This window comes from Homarus americanus, unplaced genomic scaffold, assembly GCF_018991925.1.
Source record: "Homarus americanus isolate GMGI-L3 unplaced genomic scaffold, GMGI_Hamer_2.0 scaffold24694, whole genome shotgun sequence".
Taxonomy (NCBI): domain Eukaryota; kingdom Metazoa; phylum Arthropoda; class Malacostraca; order Decapoda; family Nephropidae; genus Homarus; species Homarus americanus.
In genome coordinates, this window is record NW_024732780.1 from 2,901,241 (window position 1) to 2,915,509 (window position 14,269).

Sequence of the window (14,269 nt, forward strand, 5' to 3'; positions counted from 1 at the left end):
CCGTGCTGGAGGTTAGTACAGTGTCCTTTCTGGACGGGGGCCCGCTCTAACTATCACGAGGCAACACACGCACGAACACACACAGTCAGAGTACAACTGTATAGATGATATCATGTATAAATATTGTATATGGTATTTTATACTCTGCATTATCTTCATTATATATGAACACGAAGAAAAATTACCATAGGTTGTAGTTACGAAAGTATGAATGAATATAAACACTTCCAAACCACCCAGTGAATCCACACAACGTTTACAGCGCTTCCACCACACCCCATCTATATCTTTTACTTCCCATCATTCGCATAACTATATGAAAAATCGTGTTTAATTTAACTACACATTTCAAAAATCTTAAAATACATGTGGATCAGTCACTCCTCATTTGACACACTTATAGTGCAATACTTTGACCATCCCACCTGGGCACATGGAGGCCCACGGTAATAAATGTGAAAAATGTTTTTGGGGTTTCAATTAACCAATAGTCATGCCTACAAAACAATCTTGATGCTCTAAGTGCATGTATGTGTTAAATAACGAGTAACTGATCCACATTATTTTGGTAAATAAAGAAATGAAAAGCAAGCACTTAGCCATATGGATATAGTTACACGGAAGAAGGGAAATAAGGATGAACCATGGTTTTGATGGAAACACTGTGCTCTGGTACGATGCTCACAATGACGAATGGGAGAAACCTCTTTTTGAAACATCTTACCTACTAAGGATGAAGCTTAATGTTACGGAACACACACACACACCTGGAAGACGATTACTCCACACCGTAACGCTTAGAGGAACACCACACGAGAAAGTGTCAATACTTTCCAGTTAGCCCGACTGCATACCGAGGCAGCCAAGCACTACCGCCGAAAAGGCACTGCCGCCGCCCCTCCCGCACTAGATGTTGCCCTCCACACCTGCAACTTCTGTGGACAATCCTGCCGGTCCTGTATCTGCCTCTCTAGTCACCTCAGAGCTCACCAACGAAGGTGACAGTCCTTAATAACTCATATTATTGTATCATAGCTGGATGATCATTATACTCTAGTGTTCACAACCTCTGGTGGAATGGGACCAAGTGCAAAATGCTTCTACGCCAGACTCGGGGAGGTGCTATCCGAACAGAAGCAGCAGCCCAGAAGTTATGTTACAGCCAGGATGAGATGTCGACTGTCCTTCCTCTCCTTAGGTCGGCTTTGATCTACCTCAGGGGAACGAGAGCATCGGCCCCAAAGCCGACAACAGTTGCAGATATTGACTATGAGGCAACAGTCACTGAATGCCGCATAGATCTGCTGCTAAACTAACTGAACACAGCTAGGATAGCTACTTATGTATTAGGATATTTAATTTTAAGGTAATAAAATGACGGCGAAGCTATGGCTATTAGGGAAAGATGGAGGCCATTTAGTGGAAGAAAAAAGTAGTAGTAGAAGTAGTATTTGTAGTAGTAGTAGCAGTAGTATGTGTGTGCGTGTGTGTTTGTGTGTGTGTATGTGTAAAAAAGAAAAACGTTTACTACAACCATTTGTCTTCTTCACAGGGTAGAACAGTGTAGCTACTCATACCTGAACACAACCACTGGCCTAACGGGCTTTGAGAAGTGTTCTGACTGGGACTTTGACAACTCCACCTTTGTCTCCACTGTTACGTCTGAGGTAAGTGTAACAGGATACTAACCCAAAACGATTTTCCTTTTGAATATAATGCTTGACGATAATGATTGGGGAAAACATTCAGGCTGAATGAAACGATTATTCTGAAGTAAAAGTTATGTTTCATCCTCATGAGCAAAGACATCAATGAAATTAGAATAATATCTGAACCTTAACTTTAGACAATGTTGAAGATCCTTTCAAATGCTGACTTACATGAAACATTGTTGAAGTATGCCAGATGAGAATTCCTTGGTTTGCATTTTTTTTTACGGGGATTATCCCACCCACCCAGGCACAGGTACCGACTCACATCAGGGCCTGGGTGGCTAAAAAGAATTGAACTGAAAATTAATACAGAAATGGAAAAATTCGACAAATCAAGATTGAGAAACGATATACGAGTATATGTTCTGTTATCAAAGAAAGAGAAACAATTGAGACCCTGCAATTGTGTGTAAATGAACCAGAAAGTCAGATTAATAGCCTGGGACTTGGTCACAATTTTTGTGATGCCATATAACAGCAGAGTTACCATTAGACAACACATTACGCTTCCAATATCTTCCCAGGCGGTAGTACCTCCCTGTTTGATAGCTGCCTACTTCCTACTACCTAATGTGAATTAATTTAGTAAATTTGAAATATAGTTTGCCTCTTATCAGCCAGAGAATTATGGGAAAGAATGTAAACTGAATTTACCAAGTTTACGATAAGGAATTTTCATATAATGGTGGGTCCTTTGTGTTTTTCATTTGAATAGTGTTACAGTGTCTGCCGTAATTTCCTTTGAAAATATTGAATGACCTTCTAGCATAGGTGCTGATTTTTTTTATTCAAATATGTGAGATAAACTCGTCTAGCTTAAAACTGAAAATCTTCTGACTCCTTAAGTGTGAGTGGATTGCAACTGCTTGTGAGATTCCATTATCTGTCTGTCTCTAAGCAAAATGCTCTAATCATAGTTTTAAGGGTGTTGTGGAAGCACTCTATGACTTTCTGATTTGAGGGTGGAAAGCCGTCGAAGGACACACTGTTAGAAAATTCAGTATTTTTTACATGTTTCATTCTGTATTTCCGTCCAGGAAAACGTAGTAATTTGAATTACTTTATTTGTTCTGTAAAATATTTCAGACACTCTCTTTCTCTTTTTTCAATTTGTTTAATTATTAATATAAACTGACATTTTATAATACTATATACACTTCATGATGCATAGAACATTTAAAATTGCATGTTAATGCTATTTATTTCTATATGTAATTACTGAATATGCGGTTGTTTGCGCTTCACGTTCGTAGTATGTCCGTGTTTGTTTACCTTATTTGAAAGAGGCGCATCACTCGTTGAAACGGAAGGCAGCTTAGAGGTATGCCTTAGCATATTTAGCTAGATTAATGGAAAATCTTTACAATGGATATCTAGTATACTGTACATGTCTCTGTAAACATGTTAGTCGGCTAAAAATATGGTTTGACCCCAAACAAATTCCTACAAAAGGTTTCTCAACTGTTTATTGTAGTATCAGTAGTGCTTAATAACATATCAAAAGTCTACCACAGTCTGACCACGAGAAAGGTCTCATTTTCAAGATGGCGTCGAAGTTAGCCACCTCATCCCTAAAATGCCCGCTACTCCTTCATTATTCATCCTAGACAAGTAATTTTGGTGCCTAACCCCATGTTTTGGGGATCTAGGAATCCAATTAGCATATCTAAATTATAGTGAAGTCATTACATATTACATAATTTAAGATGGAGGACCAATATGGCCGCCAAGCTATGAAAATGCCCATTACCCTTTCTAATTCATCTTAGACAAGTAATTTCGTTGTCTAACCCCATGTTTTGGGGATCTAGGAATCCAGTTAGCATATTTAAAATAATAGTGAAGTGATTACAGAATTACAAAATCCAAGATGGCGGACAAATGTGGCCACCAAACTATGAAAATGCCAATGACTCCATCATTATTCATCCTAGATAGGTAATTCTGGTGCCTGACCCCTTGTTTTGGGCATCTAGGAAACCAATTAGCATATTTAACATAGTGTAGTGATTACTGGTAAAAGTTATAACAAATCCCATAAAATATATTTCTGAAAAATGCCTTTGATCTGAACCAGGTTTAAAAATAGTCATAGTCACACTCTTCCTCCTGTAAAGGTTGATTATGTGGATTCTCACAGTTTTCAATTTGACCTGGTCCACAAGCGGGTGTGCATGGTAGTCCGTATCCTCTGCAACTACAACGTGTTCAGCGGGCAGTTGTGCAATTACAGTGGACCATCTGCAGGAGGCTTTCTGGCACAGAAGTTTTCTTGGTCATAACTGGCACAAACTGATTGTCCTCCAGTTTCCATCCCCAATCCACTGCATTCATGTCACTCTCCTTTCCAGTCCACACCATGATCTGGTAATACACTCTAAAGTTGTGATATTTAGTCGAGGACTTGGTAGGAGGGAGACGTTCTGGGGGAACAAATGACAATTTTCTTGATCAAATGGTTGTAGCGCAAAGAGGCAAATGAATCGGTACTCTTGCCACCAAACAGAACTGCCATCGCCTTGCTCCCAAGGTCCTCTATGACACTGTTTGCTTGATTTGGGAACAGAAACGCATTCGCACAGGTCTGAATGGTCAATTCACCATTCACAAGTTTCTGGAACGCTGACTTTTTGCCAACACTGAAAATGCGGGAAGTTGTGTGTCACATCCTGTGAAAGCGTGGATAAACAGCAACTGAGAACACATGTCACTACCCAGGACTTGTTTCATCTCACTGATGTTGTACACCTTAGGAACTGTGGACTTGTCCGAACGAAAATAGAGGCCCCTATTGTTTGCTTCAGCATAGTAGAGGAGAAGGATGAGCAGGTCTGTATCCTCCCCTATCAAGGTCGTGAGCTGATGTTGTGACGCCTTGATTGCAGCCTTGACAATGCCCATGTCTGCATCCCCTAATGCATTGATAACAGTGCAGCCCTTCTTCTGTTGCAACATCTGGAAAAGAAATCATCTTTTCTTCCAACAAACACAGTTTTTGCATTGAAGCTGATGATCGGGCGGGTTTGCCCACGTCGCTGATGAGTATTGTCTTTGATGGAAGGACCTTCACTATAGCCATCAAAAACTACGGTTGCTTTTCCATAATGGCGTATGGTAAAGTCAGCATACATCCGTGCAATGGCACAATAACTGTCACCCTCTTTCCGTGGCAAGCGATGAACCAGGGAACCACCGTCAAGGACATAATGTTCAGTTAGTGGGATAGAATCCATGACAGCTTCTTTTGATTTCTTGCTTGAATACTCAGCAACTGCATGTGCTAGTTGGGGCTTGTCATCTTTACGAAAGATTTCCTTGGCTTCAAACAGGGCTGTAGGGAATGGGCTGAGCTCATAGCTCATTACAACTTCCAGTGAAAGGTCTCGGGCTTTTGACAGAACCAGAAATCTTTGGAACAGCAGAGCAGGATCAATGGTTCGGCCTTGGGCAAATTTGATGGTGGACTCATGTGCGAGGGTTTTTGCCCGGTCTTTCCATTTGAATGAGATCCCAAAAACAGGTTTTCCAACCATTTTTTCAATAATCTCATTCCCAACAGTCTCATGCTCATGCACATTCACATCCTCTTTGACAACTAAACCAGTAATAATGTTTCTCAGAGATGGGTCTTGAGAAAATGGCATGCATGTGGACAGTTTTTCCTTGATCTTTCCCAGGTCAGAGTGATCTCGTTTCATCCTTGCTTCTGTTGATTCTCGGTGTTGCTCGCTGGTCGTGTAGGTGAGGTCATTGAATTCCTGCATTGCATTGTTGTACTCAGATGTGATGGGTATGGACATGGTCCATAATGCGCGCATTTCTTCAGTCATTCCACTTCCATGAGTCAAGCCTCCACTACTCTTTAAAGACCGCATCAGTGTCTGCTCGATCACAAGGTCAGAGCTAAGGCCTGCCCAGCACTGGCTGCTGCGGCGGATCACATGGAAAACCCCTAGAAAATTTGTCATATACATCAGGATGTGTAGCCTCGAGTTGGCACATTTCTTGGACATAGAAATATGCAGATTTCAGATAGTTGTAGTGCCCAGCGGCGACAAATATTGACAGGCAATCTGATACTGCGCGCAAGTGCATCATCCAAGATCCTGTGCGATCCGCTCTGATCACCATTCGAGCAGTCCGCAGCATTCTCTGATAGTTTATCCACAGCTGACTGGTTTTTGACCTTGTACTAAGTTCTGCCTTCTTTGTGTCAATCATATCTTTGATCTGGATCAACATATCTGATGCTACAGCGCTCTCCAAAGTCGTTTCTTTCGCCACCAAGGATGAGTATATTTCTTCCACCTGGCTATTCGACGCCATCTTAAAAATTAGACCTTTCTCGTGGTCAGACTGTGGTAGACTTTTGATATGTTATTAAGCACACCTGATACTACAATAAACAGTTGAGAAACCTTTTGTTGGAATGTTTTTAGGGTAAGGAGGGGTATTTTCATAAATGCAGCCGCCTATGTTTCAAAATCAGTAAGGAGATATGCAACCCATTGCCAATTCCATACATTTGAATATAACAAAAGAATCGATTGCCCATTTACAAGGTGTATAAGGAAGTTATATTCCTTTGCAGGACTGAAAGTTCATATATACCGTGAACACCAGGACAGACCTAAAACAACATATCAGTTTGGGGGATTAAATGTTAATGCTAAATTACATTGCAAGCTATTAATGTGCCAACAAGTATGTGAAGGACTGCAAGCATTATTGAAACATTTAAGACAACATATGAATGAAGGATTCCCAAGGTTTTCATTACCTGCCCGAGCAACCCAGAGATAAAATCTAACCCCTGATCCGACTGCACAGTGGCAGATAGACCAACCTGTGTGAAAAACTTGATGAGGGCTCGAACAACAATTTTCGTTATAAAATTCTGAAGGGGAGTGGCCTCGGGAAATCGGGGAACAACATCAATGATGGTTTGTAGGCATTAATGACCTCATCTAATTTTGGGTAGCGGTGCCACATAATCTACGACTACTTTACTAAAAGATTCTTCTACCACGGGGAAATGTGACAGTTCCTACAGTAGGAGCTAACATCTAGCTTAAGCTTTAGCCAGAAAAATGAGAGAGAATCATAGTGTATGTCTTTTGTACATCAAGGTTACCTCTTATACCATCATGGGCGATACTTAATGATCTCTTGCCGTAAGAGGTTCAGAATAACTATCAGATGGACAGTCTCCCATGGGTGATCTGCCTGGTCCGTTAAGGGTTTAAATTTATTCATGAGCTGGCCAGACTTGAGGAGCAGAAAATTTTTTCTCATCAGAAAATATGACTCCTGCCCAAAATCTATTGTTCTTGTTTGCATACTATCTTGTAAATGCCAGGCATTGTCTTTTATGTCCTTGGATTATTGCAGGTTTTCTTGCTGGTATGTGTGAGTGAATACCTTGTGAATTCAGTATTTTCCTTAGTGTCCGCTATGTGCACTGCAGTTGCAACTTCCCCTTTATCTTACATGCACTGGTTTTAGGTGTAGCGTGTATCTGTTCATCTTCATATGGTGTTGTTGAGCAAGGTATGGCCTAAAAGGTGTATGTATATTAAATGCCTTCTTTGAAATCACGCATCCTCAACATTGCTAAACCTGCCTCTCGAAAGTTGGGAATGCTGTACAGATGCCGCAGCTACTTCACTCCTGAGCAGTTGCTTCAAGTAAAAAAACTCCTAACTTGGAGTATTACTCTCATATCTGGGGCGGCTCTTCTTCTTTCCAACTGTTAGATAGGATGGAATTAAAGGCATTTCGTCGTACTAAATATCCTCCTTTAGTTGATAATCTTTCTTCTCTTTCTCTTCTCCGCAATGTTGCTTCACTCTCCCTTTTACAAGTACTTTAACGGACAATGTTCGGTGGATTTGGCATCCTATGTACCGCCGGCAAGACCATGGGATCGAAATACTCGTCTTGCCCACGGTGCCCACCGTTTTCCTGTGGATGTCGGTCACATTAGAATAACCCGTTATAGTACATCCTTCTTTCCTCACACAGCCAAACTGTTGAATGGTCTGCCTTATTCTGTGTTTGCATACTCATACAATCTGTCTCACTTCTAAAAGCTGGTTTTGCGGCGTCCTCGTGGTTTAGATTAATAGTCTTTTTCTTTTCTATTTTTAATTTCATTTTACTCGTATTTTTCCCCCAGGCCCTTTTTAGTTGACCTGTACTTAGATGGGCTATTCCCGTAAAATATATATATATATAAATATAAAAATATATATATGAATATATATATATATATAAATATATAAATATATATATAAATATATAAATATATATATAAATATATAAATATATATATAAATATATAAATATATATATGAATATATATATATATATATATATATAAATATATAAATATATATAAATATATAAATATATATAAATATATAAATATATATAAATATATAACTATATATATGAATATATATATATATATATATATATATATATATATATATATATATATATATATATATATATATATATATATATATATATATATATAAATATATATATATAAATATATATATAATATATATATATAAATATATATATAAATATATATATATATAAATATATATAAATATATATATATATATAAATATATATATATATATATATATATATATATATATATATATATATAAATATATATATAAATATGTATAAATATATATATATATATATATATATATAAATATATATATATATATATAAATATATATATAAATATATCTTGATAATCACAAAACAACTTGGTGCCTTGGCTTTTAAATCTGTTAGGGCATCTTCAGAGGCAACTGAATTACATGGACAGAGAGAGGCTTAAATATACAGGGTGACCTAAAAACATGAGGTCATGTCATAATGATGACATCCACTAATCCCCACACCAACACAACCGTAGAGGAGCTTAAGAGAAGGGTGGTGACGTGACTAGACAGGTCAGGTCAAAAAAAAGGGACCCACAAAATAACTGTCATACATCAAGATCAAAGGTTTTCAAAACATTTTTAACCTTGGGCCACTGACAAATAAATTTATGTAACATATTATCAGTTTTGAACTGACCATCACTAAGGTTTATTGATTTTAATTCCTTAATCAAACTAGCTTCAACCAGAAGTCTTTCTGTGACACAAGATGATTTGAATACTTCTAAGCTTTTTTCCCAAGCAATGGGGTGATTATTATTCCTAACATGAACGAACAAGGCACTGCTTTCAGATGCAGTTCTGATATTATACTTATGTTGTTTGATTCTGAGCTGCAGTGTTTTTCCTGTCTGACCTACATAATTACAATTACATTGGCTACATGGAATACAATAAACACTTCCATTTACATTCAAACTTGGGCTATTCCTTATTAACATATTGGTAATGGTTGAGTCATACTTGAAAACAACATTAATATTTAGAAGCTTGAGGGACCGAACTAAAGGGACAAATTCATCACGATAGGGCAGAGTCAAAATATTCTTAAGTGTAGGAACTTGTCTGGTTACAGAGGAATGAAAGGATTTTTTAGCCCTTTTAAAGCAACGATCAACAAACACAGAAGGGTACCCAAGTTTCTGTGCAATAGAACGAATGTGTTTAAGTTCGTCGTCAATAAATTCAGAGTCACAAATACGCAATAGCAGTGATTTAATTGATAAACTCAAGAAACACAACGAACCTTGCGAATTAATAAGTTTTGATGTAAATTCACTGTTCACTAGAGTACCTGTGAAAGACTTACTTTCATTTCTTAAAGATAAATTACAACTGCTAGATTTAACTATTGAACATGATACTTTCCTGAAATTGATAGAGTTATGCGTAACTGACAATGTGTTTAGTGCAAATGGGAAGTTCTACAAGCAAGTATTTGGCATGAGCATGGATAATTGTCTTTCTGCTCCTCTAGCCTGTATTTATATGGAGTTCTTTGAGTCTAGATTACTCCCCAATGTAGTGGACTGTATTCCTCCTTGGTATAGATATGTAGATGATGTTCTTTGTCTTTGGCCTAAAAACAGTGACCCTTTGGAATTTTTAGACAAGCTTAATAATATTGTCCCTAGTATCACATTCAAAATTGAAAGAGAAATAAGTGAATCCCTTCCATTTCTTGATATGCTTATCATGAGAAATGGCCAAAACTATAAATTTAAGGTATATAGAAAGCCCACACAGGTAGACAGTTTCATTCACTTTTTATCCAATCACCTTGAGTCTACCAAAATGTCAGTTTTTTCTGCTATGTTCCTACGATGTCTGCGTATTTGTGACTCTGAATTTATTGACGACAAATTTAAACACATTCGTTCTATTGCACAGAAACTTGGGTACCCTTCTGTGTTTGTTGATAGTTGCTTTAAAAGGGCTAAAAAATCCTTTCATTCCTCTGTAACCAGACAAGTTCCTACACTTAAGAATATTTTGACTCTGCCCTATCGTGATGAATTTGTCCCTTTAGTTCGGTCCCTCAAGCTTCTAAATGACATATATATATATATATATATATATATATATATATATATATATATATATATATATATATATATATATATATATATATATATAAATCTTGATAAAATCACACGGGAAAATGGAAACAACGGAGTACCTTAGCTTTCGTCTTTATTCAAGACATCTTCAGTTATTTTGTGGGTCCCTTTTTTCTGACCTGACCTGTCTAGTCACGTCACCACCCTTCTCTTAAGCTCCTCTACGGTTGTGTTGGTGTGGGGATTAGTGGATGTCATCATTATGACCTGACCTCATGTTTTTAGGTCACCCTGTATATTTAAGCCTCTCTCTGTCCATGTAATCTAGTTGCCTCTGAAGATGTCTTGAATAAAGACGAAAGCTAAGGTACTCCGTTGTTTCCATTTTCCCGTGTGATTTTATCAAGATATATATATATATATATATATATATATATATATATATATATATATATGGAGAAGGGAAACCCCGGAGTGGTAACTAAGAGTAGTCATACTCGGGTTTCGTCCCTAGATGGCGTTGCTCGTGGTGCTGGGTAGGTAGACCAGGAAAATTGGTGGCGTGGTTCGTAACACACACCCCCTCCAAAGACCTCCATAGCGCGGGCGCGAAGGAGGTGATCACTTGGTGCGTCTGGAGAGTAGCCGCTGCATTTCCACTGGAGCTCGGGATAAAGAGTCCGCAATCAGGTTGTCCACCCCCTTTATGTGCCGGACTTGTAGATTTTAGGGCTGGGTGAGGAGAGCCCAGCGGAGGATTCGCTGGTTGGAGGTCTTGTTGGTTTGGATGAACGTGAGTGGGTTATTGTCGGTGAAGACTAGGGTTGTTTGTGGGCAAGACTGGAGGTAACATTCAAACTTGTTTATTGCCAACACCAGAGCCAGGGCCTCCTTCTCTATGGTCGAGTAGTTGGTCTGATGTTTTTTCAACTTGGCGGAGTAGTATGCCACAGGATGAAGGACATCAGTGGTTGGGTCAGGTTGTAGGAGCACAGCCCCCACTCCGACACCGCTAGCGTCGATTTGCAGATGGAAGGTGGGTGGACTACAGGCTTGGAGGCAAGGAAGGCTTTGAGGCGGTGGAAAGACTGGTCGCACCTCTGGTTCCAGATGTAAGGGACCGCAGAATGGGTAAGGTCTGTGAGGGGTCCGGCCACGCTGGAGAAGTTACTGCAGAACCGACGGTAGTAGCCGCACATCCCCAGGAAGCGCACGGGTTCCTTCCTCGTCCTTGGAGTGGGGAAGGACAAGATAGCTTTAACGTTTGCGTCCTTGGGTCTCACCATACCATGCCCAACGATATGTCCCAGGTAAGTCACTGAGGTCCGGCCAAAAGCAGATTTAGCCAGGTTTATGGTGAATCCAGTCTCTTGCAGTCGTGCGAACAGTATCTCCAAACGCACCAGATGTTCGTTCCAGCCGTCCGACACCACCACCAGGTCATCCAGGTAGGCGAACGTCCCACCTAGGTCCTGAATCAGGCGATTGATTGCCCTCTGGAATGTGGCCGGAGCATTAGAAAAGCCAAACGCCATAACCAAATATTGAAAAAGACCAAAAGGAGTTATAAATGCCGAGATTATTTTTGCCCTATCCGTGAGTCCCACTTGATAATATCCTTTCAACAGGTCCACGTTAGATATAAATTTTGCACAGCCTATGCTGTCTATTATATCTTCAATCAAAGGTAAAGGGTAGGAGTCTGAGACAGTGACCTGGTTCACTTTACGATAATCGGTACAGAAACGAAAAGTGCTATCGGGTTTTGGAATGAGAAGGCAAGGTGAAGCCCAGGGGGAGGTACTGGTCTCAGCTAAGTTATGTTTTAACAAAAAATCTACCTCCTTTTTCATAATCTCTCTTTTTTGTGGATTTAGCCGATATGCTGATTGCCTAATGGGTTGTATATCATCTGAAATTAGCTTAATATCATGTTTAAGTATATTGCAAAACCCTGGGAGGTCTGACGTGACTTTAGGAAATGTTGAGAATAACTTAGCGAGATCTTTTGCTTGAGATGGATTCAAAACAGAAAAATACTCATCCAAGTTGTTGAGTATGTGACTGTTAGCAGGGTTTTCTTTAGGTAGAGGGAAGTCTAAATTCTCCAATAGGTCCATGTCATCTGTCTCCGGCTCCGGCCCTGACAAAACCGTATGCAATACAGGTAGGCTTATAGCCTCTGGGATGTCTTCCTCTGACTGCCTGGAATGGTAAAGTTTCATGAGATTAATGTGAACAAGTTGTGAATCTTTTCTGAGATCAGGAGTATGGACTATATAGTTGAAGGGAGATAGTTTATTAGCATTGATTTGAAAGTTTTGATGGAACCGTTCCAAGCAACCCTGGGACGGTGGGTGGTAAGCCGAAGATGTACAATGGTCCACACTGAGGTCTTTCATCACCTGTTTGAACAAAGATCGATCAGATTGTTGGGTTTTAATGAGCTCATCCTTACTAATGGTCTTATTGTACAGATCTTCTGTGGGTAGGAAGATATTGGAGGTGGTTTTAGATGAAGAGGGCCCATTTCGCACACTCTGTGACCGGGTGACAGCACAAGATGGGAAAAGGTGAGGAATAGTTTCTTCAAGGTCAGTGGTGGAGTTGACAGGTAAGGGAGAGTCGACTGTCTTTATGTTGGGAACCACTAGATCTCCTACCAAGTCATTACCCAATAATAAATGAATGCCGCTCACAGGCATTGGATCTTTCCTAATGGCTATTTGCACTTCCCCAGTAATCAAGGGACATTGGAGGTGCACTTTACCTAAGGGATAGGAAGAATGGGAGGAGAGATCTGAAATTAGAACACTCATTAGTAAATGCGGTAGATATATCAGGAATGACGTTAAACAGGAGGATAGATTGTGCTGCGCCCGTATCACGTAGTAAACGAATAGGAAAAGAACGAGACCCCTCTATGATTGAAATTTTTCCCTCATAGGTGAATGAAGAGAAGAGATCCTGATGGGGCCTTTCCACATTGGTGGTTGCTATTGGTTTGGATTTGGGATCCAGGGAACTACTTTTAGCAATTCGACACTTTGGGTGTTTACAAGTCTGGATCGTTTGGCCTGGGTTTTTACAGTAAGAACAAGTAAACTTGGTTGCATGAGGGGGGGTAGGTGTGGGACCTTTCGACCTACCACTCACGCCCCCAAGGTTATCATCAGAGGAGGACCTAGCATGTCGGGAAGTACCACGTTCTCTACTGCCCAGTGACTCCACCAGCAAGGCGTACGCATCAGCCAGCTCAGCCGTACGCCCTAAATTAACCTATCCACGCTCCTCCACATGCTTCAAGATGTGAAATGGTATCTTGCTCTTCCACTCCAAGACTACCAAATTTAACAAATCCTGAAATGTGGAGGTCTCTGTAGCCTCTAACCACTTCTTAAAAAACCTAAGCTTTTCTTGAGCAAACTCAACAAAAGTGTGCGAAAATGGTTTGGTTAGTTTACGAATCTTCTGCCGGTATCCATCTGGCGTGATAGCATAAGAGGTGAGGATATTCTTTTTTACGTTATCATAGTCATCAGTCTGGTCTAAACAGTTATAAACTCTACGAGCCTTACCACATAATTTAGGAACTAACACCGACACCCACTGGTCCTTTGGCCACTCATTCTTCCCGGCTATTTTCTCAAAAGTCCTAAATGTTAAGGTGACTTCTATCTCTCTCACCTGTAGTTCTTTCAGTCTAACCTCCTGCTCCAACTTGGCCTGTTCCAACCTTCCCTCATGCTCCAACTTTTGCTCCAACTTGGCCTGTTCCAACATTCCCTCATGTTCCAACTTTTCCTCATGCTCCAATTTGGCCTGTTCCAACTTGGCCTCTTCCAACTTTTCCTCCTGCTTCAACTTGCTCTGTTCCAACTCGAGTTCTTTCATTTTGATTTGGAACTCGAACCTCGCTCGTTCTAGTTCTAAGGCATCTACTCTTTGTGCTTTTTCTTGAGGGCTAGCCAGACCTGAGGCAACTTCTGAGTGAGGAGGGGTGGTGGATAGTGGTTGAAGTTTCTTG

The 14,269-nt window shown here is 39.8% G+C and overlaps 1 protein-coding gene across 1 annotated transcript in view; it reads left to right on the forward strand.

The window, feature by feature from the left end:
* The window catches only part of LOC121868981 (organic cation transporter protein-like), a 286,571-nt gene that overhangs the window by 66,797 nt on the left and 205,505 nt on the right, over positions 1–14,269 (forward strand). Inside the window, exon 4 of the mRNA XM_042370028.1 lies at positions 1,553–1,667. Coding sequence (XP_042225962.1) covers positions 1,553–1,667 — 115 coding nt within the window. The remainder of the gene's footprint in view (positions 1–1,552; positions 1,668–14,269) is intronic.